At 41.1% G+C, this 18,630-nt stretch overlaps 1 protein-coding gene across 9 annotated transcripts in view; it reads left to right on the top strand.

The window, feature by feature from the left end:
* Window positions 1-18,630, top strand: part of PHKA2 (phosphorylase kinase regulatory subunit alpha 2) — a 70,841-nt gene that overhangs the window by 31,141 nt on the left and 21,070 nt on the right. For 7 of the 9 annotated variants that reach the window (XM_073356639.1, XM_073356628.1, XM_073356619.1 and 4 more), the window contains 12 exons: window positions 1,264-1,373; window positions 2,403-2,547; window positions 3,186-3,264; window positions 4,257-4,426; window positions 5,076-5,249; window positions 7,960-8,048; window positions 9,271-9,404; window positions 11,312-11,468; window positions 13,505-13,584; window positions 13,842-13,920; window positions 14,048-14,177; window positions 17,544-17,645. In XM_073356639.1, coding sequence (XP_073212740.1) covers window positions 1,264-1,373; window positions 2,403-2,547; window positions 3,186-3,264; window positions 4,257-4,426; window positions 5,076-5,249; window positions 7,960-8,048; window positions 9,271-9,404; window positions 11,312-11,468; window positions 13,505-13,584; window positions 13,842-13,920; window positions 14,048-14,177; window positions 17,544-17,645 — 1,449 coding nt within the window. The remainder of the gene's footprint in view (window positions 1-1,263; window positions 1,374-2,402; window positions 2,548-3,185; window positions 3,265-4,256; window positions 4,427-5,075; window positions 5,250-7,959; window positions 8,049-9,270; window positions 9,405-11,311; window positions 11,469-13,504; window positions 13,585-13,841; window positions 13,921-14,047; window positions 14,178-17,543; window positions 17,646-18,630) is intronic. The other 2 variants (XM_073356649.1, XM_073356658.1) reach the window with 2 other exon arrangements.

Below are 18,630 nucleotides of genomic sequence, written 5' to 3'. Positions count from 1 at the left end.
TCAGGTCATGTATTCAGTGGGAGCTGCTGGTTGCTGAGTACCTTGAAAATCTAGCCCTGAGGTCTTATAGGGGCTGATCCAAAGCCCACTGAAGTCCATGGGAGACTTTCCACTGATTTTAGAGGGCCTTTGAATCAGGCTCCTAAAGAATCAGAATTGTGGTGTTATAGGATCAGATCCTATGATAGTGGGTGCGTAGAAAACTTTTAAGATTGGTGCTAACACCACAGCAGGTGGAGATATTCTCTAATTCTGTTTATTGTACATAACAGGTGTCCCTGACTGAAGATTTGATGTTCACATTTAACAGAAAATTATGTACAGTAACTCCTCACTTAAAGTCATCCTGGTTAATGTTGTTTTGTTGCTGATCAGTTAGGGAACATGCTCTTTTAAAGTAGTGCAGTGCTCCCTTACAATGTCATTTGGCAGCCCCCTGCTTTGTCCACTGCTTGCAGGAAGAGCAGCCCGTTGCAGCTAGCTGTTGGGGGCTTGGAACCAGGGTGGACCGGCAGCACCCTATCAGCTCCCTGCTCCCCTAAGTTCCCTGTGCAGCAGCCACCCAGCAGGCTATCAATTGCCGGCAGTTCAGCTGTCCCTCCCCCCACTGCCATGTGCTGTTCCTGCCCTCTGCCTTGGAGCTGCTCTCCAGAACCTCCTGCTTGCTGTGTGGGTGGGGGAAGAGGGCTAATGTCAGAGTGTCCCCCTCCCTCTTGCTCCTGCACCCCACTTACCCCATCTCCATAGAGCAGGGGTACACACGACAGAGCTCAGGACGGAGGAAGCTTCCTGGCAGCAGTTGTGGTCTCAGCTTGCTGATTAACTTAACAAGGCAGTGTACTTAAGAGTAGGTCAGCGTACTTAAAGGGGAAATGCGAATCACACACACACACAAAATCTCTCTGTCTCCCATGCTGTCTCCCCTCCCTCCGTTCCTGCTGCCTTGTAGAGTGTGAGGCTACATTAACGAGTTAACCCTTGAAGGCTCAGCCAATTGCTAAGGCATTCCCTGGGAAATATATATATATATAGTCTTTTGTCTGGCAAAAAAAAAAATTCCCTGGAACCTAACCCCCCTATTTACATTAATTCTTATGGGGAAATTGCATTCACTTAACATTGTTTCGCTTAAAGTCTCATTTTTCAGGAATATAACTACAACGTTAAGTGAGGAGTTACTGTAATAGGATTTAAATACTTGTAGATACTTGGAGAAGAAAAGAAGAAAAAAATTATTAAATTAGATCTTTTTTATTTTTACAGGCCGAAACAAGAACATGAACCTGAGTGGCCGGCCTTACCGACATATTGGTGTGCTTGGAACATCCAAACTGTACATGATACGGAATCAAATATTTACTTTTACCCCTCAGGTGAGCATGTTAAACCAATAGGAAAACTTCCATGGACCTAATGTCTAGTGATTCTCTTTGTGACTCCATTCTAGGTCCAGCAGGACTGATAAAGCAGCTGTACTTTGCTTTGCTCTTTTATAGAAGTTGGATGGCAGCCAAATAGTAATGCCGATACAGCCCTTTCTGTCTCTAAGCAGAGCCCAGCTCCTATAGGCTTATGATCCAGTGAAGAGCACACTAGATCAATAGTACAAAATCACTGCCCTCACCACAATTCTGGCTGCTAAAAAAAAAAAAAAAAAAAGTGAGAGAGAAAGAAATAGTTTATCTGAAGAGCTGATCACTTAATAAATCTTTCTACTAATTACTTCAGTTGAAAGTGTAGTTCCAGTTTATGATGTCAAGAATTATAAACCTCCAGGAGCATGGAATCTGATCTGTGCATTATATCCTCACCATGGCCAGCAGTGCTACAGAAAGGAAATCTATTCTTTCTGTTTTCTCTTAAAAGTCCTTCTGAATATATGTTTGCAAGAAAAATCCTGTATTTTAGAAGAAATGGTCCTTTTTGTCCATTTAATAAAATATTCCACACTTTTAAGTACAGCCTTATTATAGGTTGCTGTAATTCATCCCTGGAAAATTGTGCTTGCCCCAGAGCTCATAATGAGAGTCCTGAGAGGATATAAAATTTGGATCTGCATCCATCCACGATCTGCAAAAATGGTCTGTGGATAATCGCATCCGCAGATATAAAGCAGATAACTGTGGATTTGCAGTGCTCTACTTAATTTCTTTTTCATGGACAAATTTCTTTCATTATCACCAGTCTGTATGGTAAAGGATAGGAAAGTAGATTTTATACTTGGGCTAGTAAATTTTCATTATAGTACCATGCAAGGCCAGGTTAATTAGAGCTGTTTCCTTTTCAGCCTAGCAATGTCTGTAGGACTTTTATAAATGACTTAAGGAATGAAAATGAAAAAAGAAAATTGAAAGAATACAAGCACTGGTAAAGACTTAACGTATATGTCTTCTGTTCTCCAGTTTACTGATCAGCACCACTTCTACCTGGCTCTAGACAATCGGATGATTGTGGAGATGCTCAAAACAGAGCTGGCTTACCTCACCTCTTGCTGGAGGATGACTGGAAGACCAACCCTCACTTTTCCCATCACCCACACCATGCTCAGTAAATTTGATTTCGTCTCTGAGACTATCCCAGGCATAGATGATTATTGTGGAGGAGTAGGAGGGTGAATTTGAGAACAGGAAGATTGCATGTCTATCATTATTTTCTCTGAATTTTAAATGTTAAAAACACAGGTTTGACTTCTTCAGGCTTGTGCCATATTTGAATGGCGACATGATGATTTATAAGGAATTATAAGGGTTTTTTACCCCTCCTCTCTATCGTTGCGTCTCCCCACTGTACCTGTCCTGTTTCTGTCTAAGGAACACTTAATAGAAATTCTATTTGAAACTTATCAATGCTTTTGAATAAGTTAGAGTGGTGTGCTGCCTTCATGTGGCCTCTGTCTTGAACCTATGCCTAGTTTTCATTGAAGAGGACAGCTAGTCAGTCTACTTGCTGGCCATATTTACCCTTTAATAAAATGTTCCTAAACACTAAAACTAGTCCCCACATAAGCCACACACAGCTGTGCAAACACAATTGGGATCCTAATCAGTGACTCAATATCCATTTTAATATCAAAACTGTTTTAGTTACTTACAAGAAAACTGATCATGTTAAAATGGTCAAGTGATTTAAAATATTAAATAGGCATTTATTCCCAAACTAAATAAAACTTTCATGTTTCTTTCTAGTTGATGATGGCTCTGACATTGATCCAGCAGTGCTTGCAACCATAAGAAAATTAGAGGATGGGTATTTTGGAGGGGCAAGGTAATGTCACTGTCCAAAAGCAATTATTCTACTGTTTCTTTGAAGTAAGTCCCATTTAACCCCCCCCCCCCCCCATTTTGAAGATCTGAGTGGTTGATAGGCCTTGTGCTAGCCCTTTCCATAGGGGTGAATTTCAATCTGAATTGTTACATGGGCATTAGTCACTATTTGGATCTACAAATAACAGCAATGTAAAGTTCTTAGCAGAACTCAGGCCTACAGATGTAACATCCATCATTTTTATTAACAGATTGTTCTTTTGAGAAGGCTTGAAATTAAATCTTAATTAAGCATCAATATTGGATGTTGGGGATTTGTGGGTTTTCAGAAACATGGTATAAAAAACAATGATCTTCATTAAAATACTTCTCACATTTTTGAAATTAAAGGTTCATTATATAGGTGTATGTATGAATATGTGTGTATGCTTCCCCCCACCCCCTTCCCATTAGGTTATACATAAAAATGTTATATGATGCTTATTTGTTTACTATTTCCACACTAGTTTTCTACTAAACTTCCAACTATTGGCATCTCTCTGAGCCTTAAATCAGCTTTACATCCTACCTGCGTCTTTTAATTTTTGTCAGAGGAGGCTGAACCCATGGTGTCGGTGGTGCTGAATCCTTTTCCATTAAACAAGTAGCATTCTATGGGAATTAGTTCCTCCTCCAAAAAGATAAAATTCTCTCTCTTACTATATGTAGGTACAGCTCCTTGCACAACGGGGCTGTGACCTTGATTTGGGCCTCTAGGAACTAGTATAATACAAATAAATAATAATAGCTACAACAGCATCCACCAGATCTGTGATTATTTACTGGGCACATTTATTGTTTTATTTCTTTCCTGGTACCAATTATTGCCTAATTACCAAATGTGGATGCGACAGTGGACCTGGGTGGATTTTGAAGGGGTTTCCAGTGTTGTCCAATGAAGCAAAATCCAATATAAAGATGTTAATTCTTTCTTACATGCTTTCATGTTTGCAGGGTAAAGCTAGGCAAACTGTCAGATTTTCTTACCACCTCGTTCTATACACATCTGAGCTTCCTAGATCCAGACTGTGACGGAAAGCTATTTGATGATTCTAATGATGGCTGTGATAGTCCTGAAAGTGGATATGAATTAGAAGGCTATCCAGACGATTTCTGTGACAAAGGTAACAATCTTTAACTTGGAAGTATTGTGTGTCCTGTTATAATTAACTCCTAAGTTTACTATAATACCTAATTTTTAGAGGAGAGAAAAAAGATCTTTATTTTCACTGTTGACTTTATGTGCATTTGACAGTTGATGGTCAGTTGCTGTGTATCTCTGGCACTAGTACAGTGACAATACTCATGTATTTCTTTGGGAGGAAAGTTCATGTGCAAGTTCTTCCCCAGCCCTCATAAGAGGGTGTTTACCAGTAATAGCAGCAGCAAAACTGACAGCGAAGTTAGGTGTGTGCATGAACATGTGTGGTAGCGTTGCTCTATGGCCCAGCCAAAAGACCCTTCTAAACATCAGCTGGAGAACCACCTCCCCTGCGTTTGTTTTGTTTTGTTTTGTTTTTGCTTTTAAGGAAAAAATTCAGGAAATACTACTTAAAAGGAGAAACCTATTAGAAACACAGGATTTTTTTTTCCAAGTTCAATTTAAAAAAAAATCCAGTTGAAAATGTCCCTTCACTATGTAGTCTCTGGTCTTTTTTGCCTTTCTGTTATTTTTCAGTGGAAAAAAGATAATTGTGCCTCTAAAAGGAAGCACATGTAAATATTTCCAATCACTTGTTTGAATAAGCCTTTTCTATCTGTCTCTCTCTTCAGAAAGCCAAGATGAGCTGGACCAGTATATAAATGATATGCTGCAAAGCACAGCACTTAAGTGCTACCTGCCTCCAACTTCAAAGAATGCTAATCAACCTCATGTGTTCAGTGCTGTTCACTCCATGCGAGAGATACTGTTAATAATGGCCAAGGCAAAGGGTTTGGATGTTCCATGTATGTTTTCTCTGATTTTTAATTCTTACTGGATGATAAATATGATAAATGTAAATAACAGAATTTGATGATTGATGATACAAGTAAATTGCAGTTGCTAGAAAGTAACAAAGTAGTGTGTTACTCTGTTTTCAGTATGATTGCTTCATTATTCCCACAAGTATCAGGGGGTAGCCGTGTTAGTCTGTATACACAAAAACAACAAGGAGTCCGGTGGCACCTTAAAGACTAACATGTATTTGGACATAAGCTTTCGTGGGTAAAAACCTCACTTCTTCAGATGCATGGATAGATATTACCAGATGCAGGTATAAATATACTGACACATGACGAGAAGGGAGTTACCTCACAAGTGGAGAACCAGTGTTGACAGGGCCAATTCGATCAGGATGGATGTAGTCCACTCCCAATAAGAGATGAGGAGGTGTCAATTCCAGGAGAGGCAAAGCTGTTTTTGTAATGAGCCAGCCACTCCCAGGCCCTATTCAAGCCCAAATTAATGGTGTTAAATTTGCAAATGAATTTTAGTTCTGCTGTTTCTCTTTGAAGTCTGTTTCTGAAGTTTTTTTGTTCAAGTCTAGCTACTTTTAAGTCTGTTATAGAATGTCCAGGAAGATTGAAGTGTTCTCCTACTGGCTTTTGTATGTTACCATTCCTGATGTCCGATTTGTGTCCATTTATTCTTTTACGTAGGGACTGTCTGGTTTGGCCAATGTACGTGGCAGAGAGGCTTTGCTGGCATATGATGGCATATATATAACATTAGTAGACGTGCAGGTGAATGAGCCTCTGATGGTGTCACTAGAGTAGATATGGGGACAGAGTAAGCAACAAGGTTTGCTACAGGGATTGGTTCCTGGGTTAGTGTTTCTGTGGTGTGGTGTGTAGTTACTGGTGAGTATTTGCTTCAGGTTGGGGGGCTGTCTGTAAGCGAGGACTGGCCTGCCTCCCAAGGTCTGGGAGAGTGAGGGATCATTTTCCAGGATAGGTTGTAGATTGTTGAAAATGTGCTGGAGAGGTTTTAGCTGGAGGCTGTACGTGATGGCCAGTGGTGTTCTGTTATTTTCCTTGTTGGGCCTGTCCCGTAGTAGGTGATTTCTGGGTACCCATCTTCCTCTGTCAATCTGTTTCCTCGCTTCCCCAGGTGGGTATTGTAGTTTTAAGAATGCTTGATAAAGATCTTATAGGTGTTTGTCTCTGTCTGCAGGATTGGAGCAAATGTGGTTGTATCTTAGGGCTTGGCTGTAGACAATGGATTGTGTGATGTATCCTGGATGGAAGCTGGAGGCATGTAGGTCAGTAGGTTCCCGGTATAGGGTGGTGTTTATGTGACCATCACTTATTTGCACTGTAGTGTCCAGGAAGTGGATCTCTTGTGTGGACTGGTCCAGGCTGAGGTTGATGGTGGGATGAAAATTGTTGAAATCATGGTGGAATTCCTCAAGGGCTTCTTTTCCATGGGCCCAGATGATGAAGATGTCATCAATGTAGCGCAAGTAGAGTAGGGGCATTAAGGGCAAGAGCTGAGGAAGCATTGTTCGAAGTCAGCCATAAAAATGTTGGCATGCTGTGGGGCCATGTGGATACCCATAGCAGTGCCACTGACTTACTCCCACAGTCCTATGTAATTTCATGGTAACTGCAATTAACATGCCACAGAACTTAAACATTTAATCTAAATGACAATATGAAATCTGTTGCAACTAGACCAATTTATTTTGTATTCATATTTGCAGGTGCTATTTTTGAGTGGAACCTCCAATTACAAAAAACATATAAAGACATGGGAAGTGGGATACCACAATGTGATTGGATGTATTGTGGTTTTTTACGTTTGTGATATTTTAAAATGGACTGAACACTTTTGTTTTTAGTAAGGACATTGGGAAATGAAACATCTTTAACACTAGAAATTGCCAGTTGATGTACATAAACTCCAGAATTACAAGAATAAATAGAAAAAAGGACTGGATTATAAACAATAATGGATAGATTGAAGGGCTATTAGATAATTTACCAGCTAAACCCATCTGTAAATAGACGTGTAACATATATGGAAATCCAGTGTCCGTTGAAATGAATGGAAAGACTCCACTGGATCTTGGATCAGGCCCTATATAAATAATATATATTAATATTGTACAAACCTGTTATCCTTATCCCCCATCCTTCACAAATAGCCTGTCCTGGGGCTATAATAAAAACAATGTGAAATTAACCAGGTGTTTGCCCAATCACTTTGCTTCTATTATCCCACTCTCTTTGTTTTCTCCTGTCTTTTGTCATTTTAGGTCCCAATCAAGGAAAGCACATCCTTAACTTTAAGCATACGAGTTGTGCTTCTTGCCTTAAGGTTTATCAGACACTTAAGTGTTGTGCTAGATTGCATCATTAGACTGTAAGATCTTTGGCACATAGACTGTCTTTTACTTGGTGTTGGTAAAGAATCTAGCACAATGGGGCACCAACTTTGCTTCAGCCTTTGGGCTCTACCATATGATAAATCACATTGGATCAGTCTCTATTTAAGGAGATAAGATAAAAACCTGAGAGTGGAGCTTGGTGTATAAGTTACGTGTACCATGTCCCAGACAGCATGGCTCTTGCATGCTGATTGCTCGAGGTGTTTCTAACATTTTTACTCAGTATTATTCTTTTACCCGATGTTGCGTTTCCTTTGCATGTTATTTTAGATTGTTTTGCTTTTCAGGTATTTCTATGTCTCTGCCAACTAAAGTTTTGAACACTCACCGGAAATCTCTGAATCTCGTTGATTCTCCACATCCTCTTGAAGTGAAGGTGAGCTAGTGGAATGGTTATATAGCAAGTCCTGGAAGATTGTATTTGGAATGAATTTTTATGGCTATTAATATGGCTATTAAAGGGGTTTTTGTTTGGAAATTATAGTTAATTGTATGTTATTGAATGAAATACTTCCTTTAACATTAGCAAAACACAGTAAAATAACTTGTACTTATCTTTTAGAGGCAAATCCTGCCCCACCCTCTTCATAGCCATATAGGGATGATGGGCCGCGAGACCAGAGCAATGGAGGGACAGCATATTGGGAACTTAGTGTGATCTGCACTCCCCATCTACCACTGAGCTGTTCTCCAAGGAGTTCAATTCACAGCAGTGTGTGAGGAGGGGGATTTGTGAAAGGACAGTGCATGGCTGGTGGCTATGTGGTTTTACCAGCCAAACCCCACCATGATGGAGATATAGCTCCAACAGAGGCTACTGCAGTCATAAGAGTGCACTGTCAGCTGCAAAATGTTTCATATCCCGAAAGGATGGGATTTCACCACTGGCAGGATTTCTCTATTCAAAGGCCACTATTAGCTTATGCACATGAGAAAAGGATATGGTCCTGAGTGCATTAGTCATGCAATGCCCGACAGTTTATTAAACAGAATCACTTTCATCTAACCATAATTTTCCTTCAACTAATTTGCTGCCAATTCATTGTATACATTGTTTAGAAAATTCCTAATGGCAATATCTTCACTTGCAAAGCACCATTTAGAAGTACAGGTGAAGAAACCAACAGAACTTGTTGGGAAATCTGCTTTTACTTGATTTCAACTAAATTTGTTAGTTTAAAAAATTATTAAATCAGTGCCCATGCACATCTGGGTTATAACAAATGACAGGAGAAAGATGAGAATAGTTTGTTTCCTGCTGTTACAAAATGTCTAGTTTCTTTGGCCAAAAATCTTTCTCGCATTATAATATCTCTGCTGACTCAGTGGACCAAAAGTATTTGTGACAATAGAGGGAATGTTCCATACTAGCTGCTATATTTTCTGGGATTAATCACCATCTCCACTGTAGCTTGATGCAAACTGCATGGTGTATCTAAATTTCAATTAAGGAATTGCATTACTTTGCATTATTATGTCTTCTCCAGTGAGTAGCCAGAGCTAATGAGTTAGTGTCCATCTACTTATTCTTTCATACTTCTGTTGGTGTTTTTTTTGGTTTTGTTTTTTTTTAAATCTCTTCTGTCTTTGATGATCAGGATCCTGAAGCTGTTTTGCACTTGCCCAAAGATGATCATGGTGAATTGGATTGTGAGAAGTTAGTTGAACAGCTGAAGGAGTGCCCAACTCTACATGATCAAGCAGATATATTATATGTCTTGTATATAATAAAGTAAGTTATCAAGGGTTTTCTGAATTGTCTCTTCAGCTTGTCTGGCAGTTCCATCACAGGTTCCCCAAACAAAAGTGTAGATACTGTAAACATTTGTCTACTTTAATAATTTGTTTTTATAGGTATATTTACAAGTACCTTAAGTACACTTAATGCATATAGGTACAGATTTTAGGTGAGACAGGTAAGAACACAAGGACTTTGATGAGGAATTGTTTAGCATAAAATATGCACTGGCACTTGAGGCCTGGAACAAAGTTCACTGGAATCAAATACGTAAGTCTTCTATATTCACAAAATACAGTACATGATACAATATTATTGTGCCCCAATAAGTTCACAAGAAGTTGGAGTAGAATTTTTATACACAGGTAGGTAGGCATGTGGACATTTGGTGCAGAATTGTTTCGCTGCGTTATTTTTCAGTGTATATATATAAGAGTATTGCTTGTCTGGATAGAGTACAAATGTAGTTTTTAAGGAATTTTTGTTTGTTTCTTGCATATTAAAGTGACCCATTGGCTAAAATCCAACAATCCTCAAAACACTCTTGGGAATGTTTAATTGGAGCTGCTAAACATAGTAAAATAGTCCAGTGAATAAACAGGGTTGATGAGAACAGAACACAAATTTAACCCAACAGCAGCCTTGTAAGAGTGTATTTGCTAACACATACTAATTCATTTATTTATTTTTTTTATGTTGAAGAAACACTACAGGACATTGGCAGAGAGTTAGCTTAAGGGTGTGGGACACTCACCCACTGCTGGGTTTTCTTAATAACACACATGGTCTTTCGTTTGCTTCTGTGTTTAGCTTCTCACAGCAGGGCCTTTATAGGCTCTGGGATCTTTCTGAGCATATGTGTAGCAGCTTCATTTTTCTCCCTTGCCCTTTATATCAACCCACCACATTTTCACTGTGTTGGGCCAATGTCACAGCAACATCAACTTTCCAAAGGCAAGCCCCCTTTGATGCACTGCTTCCCATCAAAATTAGGTGGGGCGGCACTGTGGTAATATTATGAAGCATAGTCAACAGGGAGCCAAGTTCTTCACCATCATGACACCCTTGGAAGGAGTTAAGAACACAGGAGATGAACAAACAGTTTATCTGAACCTCTTCTTCATGCCCCTTCCAGAAGTTTAGAAATATGAAAGATGTAGTTTCCCAAGAATAATGTCACTATCATTTCATTTGTATAATCTCCAGGAGTTTTCTCCAGAGTGTTTGGATTCCTATGACCTATTGCTAGAGTGCAGAATTCTCAAACCCCAAACACAGTGGCAAAAATACTCACTGCCTCTTTCAACACCTTCACCATGACGACAGCACCAGTATTAACACACCACCTTCTGTTGATGCCCAGAAGATGTCAAATCTAATAGGGTATAGTGTGGAAGTTTGATTAACAACTTGAAAAAAGGCAACATGAAAAAAATCTATGAGAAACCCTGGACACGCTGAAGAAACTAATGAAATCTTCAGCACTGTTGGTGAAGGCTGCTGTTATATGGCTTTGTCCTGCAAGGTGCTGAGCACTTTGGTCCTGATGCAACAGAGTGTCTAAACATATCCTTAACTTAAAGCATGAGAGCAGTTCTGTTGACTTCAGCGAGACTACTCACATGCTTAACTTCAAGCAAGAATGTAAGTGTGGCAAAGAGATTTATATGCCCAAATCCTATTAACTTCTAATAGATACCTAATTGCCCTCTATGCTTGTAAATTCCTTCCCAAGTGTTCTGTTGGATTAGGACCAGACTGCTTGGCACCTTGCAGGATCATAGGGGAGTTCAGTATGCTGGTTTCACCATCTGTCATATCTCTGCATGGATGGTCTTTAGAAATCTGTATTCTTTGCTTCTGGGCACCAAAGTTGTCATTTCTGCTTTTTCTTCCGGCAGAGGCCCAGACTGGGATACAGAGCTGAATGGACAGTATGGAGTCACCGTTCATTGTCTGCTCAATGAGCTCTACAGCAAGGCAGGCCTGAACCAAGAGTGGGGATTAATTCGGTACATCTCTGGCATACTCAAAAAGAGAGTGGAAGTTCTGGCTGAGGTATAACAAACACAAATGTTGCCAGTTTATTCAGTTTCCTTCCTGTATGCCCCAGAAACAGATATTCTCAAATAGTTTTGTCTATTAACACTCAAAACACAAATTCCAATGTGGCTTATGTTTACCCCGTTCTGGTTTTGCCTTCCATCAAGTGTGTTAAAGCAAACAGAATGCTGTAGTATATTTTAGTGCAACAATGAAGGCTTAGTAACATGAAACCTTACAATAAAACTCTGCCTTTGAACTTCTCTGAGAAAGGTTAAAATCTAAGTGAGGTTGCCTGGTTATTTGGAGAATTGAGGGTTGTAGATTAGTGAAGTGAGACTAGAAAGATTCTGCAGTACTGGAGAAGGTTAGATGAAGTTTTTTTTTGTTTTTGTTTTTTAAAGGTGTCTTGATTATAATAATTATTTATTTGTGTTACCGTAGTGCCTTGGAACCCCAGTCATAGAGTTTAAAGCGAGAAGGGACCACCAGATCAACTAGTCTGACCTTCTGTACATCACAGGCCATCAGTACCCATGCACTAAACCCAACAGTCAAAATTAGACCGAAGTATTACAGCCCACAGGAGACTAGACTGTTATGTGCCAAAGGCAGAGAATAAGAAGGAGAAAGGTGCACCAGTGCCCAAGACCCCTGTAATGGCAGGGAAATCATAGGCCAGTACAAAAAGATGGTCCCTTTCCCAAAGAGCTTACAGTCTAAAGTCTAAGTATATTGAAATATACAGGAATGACAAAAAATCTGGAACTATTTAAGGAAAATAGCAGAAGTCCGTTGCCTACACATTGGGCTTCTCTGCATGTACAGCCTGCTGTCGCGCTTTAGTGAAGAAGCTACTACGCTGATGGGAGAGCATCTTCCAGCTGGCATAGTTAATCCCCCTCCATGAGAGACGGTAGCTATGTCTACACTGGGGGATAGATCAGTATAACTAAGTCGCTGAGGGTGTAGATTTTTCACACCCCTGAGCGACATGGTTACACTGATGTAAGTTTTTGTAATGTAAACCTGGCCATTGATTTCATCCTGATCATTAAAAATTATTTCCTTTCAGCTGTCATAAATAAGTCTCCAATTGCCTTGCTTATACTTAGTTACAGTAAGTGCCTGAGATTTGCATATTGCTATCATTCCGAGCATTTTTCTGCTTGCTTTTTATCCTGTGTAATGGTATTGCAGCGCTTTGACCATCACACACACACACAGGCTACAGTGAGCAATTTGCTGTAGCTGCACTGCACCATTTCCCTAAGTGTGAAGCATGTTCTTTTCCTGTCTTCCCAGAGGGGCCGTGAAGGGCTAGCTGGGCATGGCGACATTGAAAAATTTATAAATTAGGATGTTAGGACTCTGATAATGGAGTGCAGGGGAGGATGACAGCAGGTGTGATTAGTTCTCAGGGGGGTTGGGAAACACTGCTCTGCTCTCAATGGGCTTTGATTCAGGGCCTTGTATCTGTTAAACTAAACACCAGTCTTACCTTTGCACTAAGACCAACCTAAAGAAGGTAACATACAGCAGGACTGTGGGGCAGTACCTATTTGGAAATAAATTGAAGTGTGTAAACTGACTATAGGACAGTATATTCCATACAGAGAATCTTTTTCTTTTGAAGGGATACAATTGTTCAGAGGCTGTCTAGCTATAATACACACATTCTGTCTCCCACACATACACACCACTGAAGTTTTCTTGTATCTTTATCTATTTTATCTTGTAAATAACAAAGTAATAATAATATAGGAAGAGTTAGAATACTCCATAGGCCAGAGCTAGCACCACTGAAAGTGAAATTGTCATATCTCTATTGGCTTCAGTGGACCTATGACAATTACTTTAATCTACTTTAATGTACATTTAATCTACAATAGCTGAGGATCTGCCTCTGAACTGTACATTTAGTAGCAGGTGCAAATACACTGAGGAATTACCGAAGAAATGCTTTTTTTCTTAAATTTTAAAAAAAAATCATTGTTGCCATGTAACTTAACAGAGTGGGCTCTCTTGCTTTCTGTATTGTACTGTAATAGGCATGCACAGACCTTCTGTCACACCACAAGCAGCTTACAGTGGGCCTGCCACCTGAGCCACGTGAAAAAACTATTACCGCGTAAGTGTTAGCTCTGTCTCAGTCTGGATGTCTTGTATTTCAGAGTTCCTACTGCTGATACAGTGTTTCCAAATTATTAACTATTATTTTCAGAAGGAATCACGGGTCCATTAGCTGGAAGGTCTATAAAGCAAAGTTGTTTTGGTGCATTTTAAGTTAGACACTTCAAATTAAAACCTCTAAATCCAAACAGTTGACACATGTAGAAACTAACAAGCATCATAGGTAGTCCTAACTGTCTGGTTCACTTTCCTTAGCCCTCTGCCACCTGAAGAGTTGTCAGCACTTATTTATGAAGCCAGTGGACAAGACATCAGTATTGCAGTCCTTACCCAGGTATAAAACACGTGGAAGGAGTGGGGTTTTTTACATGCTGTACTTTGTTTCTTGTGTTGTCTGGAACTGGCAAGAGTTATAATGAATGCCCCTGAATAGATACTCTTTGTTCATTCACTCATGCCAGGAAATGGTGGTGTATTTGGCGATGTACGTCAGGTCACAGCCCAGCCTTTTTGCAGAGATGCTCAGACTCCGCATTGGACTAATAATTCAGGTGATGGCTACTGAGCTGGTTCGCAGTTTGAACTGTTCAGGTAAGACCAACTGTACTGTAATACTGTAGTAAACAAATATCTCACCTCTTCTCTCCCCCCCCCCCCCCCCCGACCCCCGATCAGCATTTCAGTTACATAGGACAAGACAAATAATTTGCTTATTTTTAACATAGCCCTATTCTTAAAATATCTGTATCAAAATTCTCCCTTCAATAAACACTGTAAAGAAACATTGGGGGGGGGCTTTAAAAATCTTAATACAATCAGTCTTTTTTTAAAGCAGACTCCCGATTTTGTGTGTGTGTAGTTTTAGCTTTTATTTCCCCAGAAAAGCTTAGCTTAAATACAACCTGTTTTAAATTAAATCCTTTGTCCAACATACACAGTTAATTACAAACTTCGAAAATAATCTGCATTCCTAGCATCCTTTTGACATAAAGAAATACCCACAGTCCTTTTAAAAAGTGTCCTAGCCATTTAGACTATATGTCCATTGTCCCGCAGTACGGACTATGGGGGTGTGAATTGCAGCGCACACTAACGTGCTATGCAGTAACTCCCCAGTGTGGATGGTGCAGGCACGAACTAAAAGGTCCCTAGTGTGTGTTAACTTAGTCCTGTTTAATGAGGGCTATGTTAACATGAACTAGATATCTTTTAGTTCATGCCTACAGTGTCCACGTGGGGGGTAGGGGAGATAGTGTGCAGTGCAGTTCACGCACCCCAAAGTCTGAACTGCAGGACTGTGTCGTCAAGCTGTTAGGCTGCCCTGACTAACTCACACTGAGGCCTGGTTTACAACTAAAACTCAGGTTGACCAATCAAAATTGCTCAGGGCTGTAAAAAATTTAATGCCCTGTGCTAGTTAGGCCAATCTAACCCCAGAGTAGACAGCACAGTGTCACCACAGAAGAATTCTTCCATTGACCTGGCTACCACATCTTAAGGGGGTAGATTTATTACTTTCTGTAGCTGTAATAAGTGTCTACACTACGGTGATGTAGCTGTAGCACTTGTAATGTAAACACACCCTGACTTTCAATGAGATTTAGGCTGCAGTGTAGACACAGGCAATGTCAGCAAAATTTGTGTCACGGAGGGCTGTGAATATTCCACTCCTCTGAGCGACATAAGTTACACCAACATAAGCGCCTGTGTGGACAGTGCTATGTCGTCACTCACAGAGGTGGGTTTTTAATGCCGACGGGAAAACTCTCTCCCATTGGTAGAGCATCCTCACCACATAGGCTGCAGTGATGCAGCTCTGCTGGTACAGCTGTGCCATTGCAGCGCTGTATGTATAGACCAGGGGTCGGCAACCTGCAGCACACGTGCCAAAGGCGGCATGCCAGCCGATTTTCACTGGCACACTGCTGCCAGCTGGGGTCCCGGCCACCGGCCCCACTCAGCCCGCTGCCGGCCTGGGTGAATGGAACCCCTGGCCAGCAACGGGCTGAGCAGGGCTGGTGGCCAGGACCCCGGCTGGCAGGAGCTGGCGGACGGAACCCCAGACCAGCAGCGGGCTGAGCGGCTCAGCCTGCTGCCGGTCTGGGGTTCTGTCCGCTGGCCCCGCTCAGCCCACTGCCTGCCTGGGTGAACCCCGGCTGGCAGGAGCTGGCAGACGGAGCCCCAGACTGTTGGTGGGCTGAGCCACTCAGCCCACTGCTGGTCTGGGGTTCCAGCTGCCGGCCCCTTGCCAGCTGGGGTCCCAGCCATCGGCCCCGCTCAGCCTGCTGCCTGCCTGGGATACCAGCCGCCGGCCCCGCTCACCTCGCTGCAGGTCTGGGGTTCCAACCGCCTGGCCCCCTGCCAGCCAGGGTCCTGGCGTCCAGCCCCGCTCAGCCTGCTGCCAGTCTGGGGCCCCTGTAAATGTAAAATTTATTACTGGCACGCGAAACCTTAAATTAATGAAGACTTGGCAGGCCACTTCTCAAAGGTTGCGGACCCGTGGTATAGACATAGCTTTAGATGCTTTTGGAATTTCTACTTGAAGTGACTTTATATCAATTACAAACTTTGAGGCATTCAGCCTTCCCCTAGCTCCCTCTCGCCGCCGCCCCCCCCCCCCCGCAGTCCTAAATATATTTGGCTGTTGTAGGGTTAGTATCTAAATTTCTGAATATTGACATATTTTCTCTTTTTAATTTTATTTCCCTGACCTCCCAAAGGGGATATGTAAGACCTATTCTGTGATGTTACTCATATCCTACTGCAAATGGGAGTTAAATAAATGAGCTGCACACTGCATAGCTAATACAGCCTTGAAGTTCATCGCAGTAGGAGACAGTGAAGCTGAAGGGAAATCCGTGAACAATTGAAGGACTTGCTGAACAGTAAAATCTAAAGTTGTTATAGTCCTGTGTAGCAGTAGCAGCAATTGTCAGAAGTAATAAGAGTTAATTGGTACCAAATCATAGTCAAATCTTTATGCTGATACTGAGTGGACATGGGGTCCACCCAGATTTCTGTGTCCTAGATGGTCTCAGTGTCTCTGGTACACTAAGTGAATCCTGTGTGGGAAGCTTCCAGTCAGCAGCAGCTGGTAGACTTCCCAGTTTTTCCGTCTCCTGGGCATGAAGTCAGAGACTTTGCCACCCTCCCTGGCAAACTGGAGCACACTGATTTAAAAAAAAATATTACCGCTTGTGACCCAGTATTATACTTAGCTAGTATTTGGGAACTTGTGCGTTATTTCCATTAGGAGGAGAAACTGATGATGGAGTTATGGTTTTTATTTGATGTAATCCTGTTTGTTTACAAAAAAACAAAGTCCTGTTTCCCAGAACACAGTAAGAATGGAAAAGCAGGGGATAGTTTCTTTGCTCAAGGTTCGAACCAGCCAGCACTCTGCCCAACAGCTTTCTCTCACTTAACTTTTTCTTGGGGTCATGCTATGAATGCTTCTCTGGCCATCTCTCGGGCTTCCTTGCTGCCTTCTCTGACTGCTTCCATGGTGTTTCTCCTGCTTCTGTCTCTTACACAGACAGCTCCATCAATAATAAAAATATCCAGCTTTCTGCATTTGCAATCATTCCTCGGAAAATTCCTCTGTCCGCATAGTTCAGATTCCTGACCAGCAGCCTTGCATGTGGCCTGTGTTTTGGGTGGTGTCTCCTATTGTTTCAGCTGTTTTCTTTCATAAAGGAGTTTTAACTGTTTCTTACATCTATCCTGATGAAGGGTAGCTGTTATACCCTCTAGCTTCTATGAGGTTTCGTGCAAATCTTAGTACAAATAATAATTAGGGTTCCTCTTATGAAGATTACCTCTTCAGGATTTGTCAACTACTTTTTGCTTTTAAAAAAAATAAAAGCAAGCATTAATAACAGACTATAACTAGGAATTAACCCTGTTTTCCTAGAAAAACTATAGTATGAATGACCTAGTATAGTATTTGTTCACTAGGTGAAGAAGCCTCAGAAAGCTTAATGAATCTAAGCCCCTTTGATATGAAAAATCTCCTGCACCATATTTTGAGTGGGAAAGAGTTTGGCGTTGAAAGAAGCAGTAAGTTGTCTGTTTGGTTGTTTGAATGTATTATAGCTTGTGCATGTATATATTAAGCAAGAGCTATTTAGATGCAGAGTTTATTTTAAGTTTTATAAGCAGCAGTCTCCTCTTTAGAAATGTTTGCTGCAGAGATCCTGATTATCTATGAAACACAAGGGTTTAATATCCAAAAACAAACATACCTATTATTTTCAGTACCCCAACTATTATTTTGAACTATAGAATTTTTAATTCAGCAATATTGTAAGACATCTGTGGAAATATGTGATCTTTCCAGACAGGAGTTGTAGGATAAGAATTGTAGTGAGATTGCATCCAGCATTTTTATATGTACCAGAGTGGTCTGTTTATAACCTATCTTGCCCTTCAGCGTGTGCCCCAGCCAGGTGACATATCTTATCATGGCAGAGATAGTTTCATTGTTATGTCATCTCTTCACTTTTGAATGCAGAGTAATCCTTAAAACGTAAACTGTTCTAGGATTGGGCTTTGGTGTGGTCATAGAGCCCCTGCCATGTTGTTGTGTGGGGGACAGATTCATGGTGTCTCAGTGGGAGCTTTGGGAGACATTTTATTAGATTTAGGCATGGAAGGCCAGATTCCCAGCTGATGTAAATGAATGAACATCTGGAAGTGTGAGCCAGAGCAACCCCTGCCTTACACCCTTTTACAGGGCACAATATGTGCTCCCCACTCAGTATAGACCCAGCTGTGCAGGATGTTACAGATGAGGAGGGGAATGGCCCTTTCTCCTCCACATTTTTAGGGTAGGCTAGGGTTGCTGTCAGGACTAGGCAGGATCACGCTGAGCACTAGGACTAGGGTTGTGTCTGGTCTCTGTGTAGGGGCACAAAAGTGAGACGCTCCTTCTTCTGTGTACCTACATAAGGCCAGATAGGAAGTTTAGCGTTAGTTGATTTCACTTATGTGTACACAGTTAGATGATAATTAAGGTTGATTATTAAACTTAAAACATAGATGT

The sequence above is a fragment of the Lepidochelys kempii genome, chromosome 1 (assembly GCF_965140265.1).
Source record: "Lepidochelys kempii isolate rLepKem1 chromosome 1, rLepKem1.hap2, whole genome shotgun sequence".
Lineage (NCBI taxonomy): Eukaryota > Metazoa > Chordata > Testudines > Cheloniidae > Lepidochelys > Lepidochelys kempii.
Note: the sequence above shows the minus strand (reverse complement) of the source record. Positions and strands in the feature narration are given on the sequence as shown.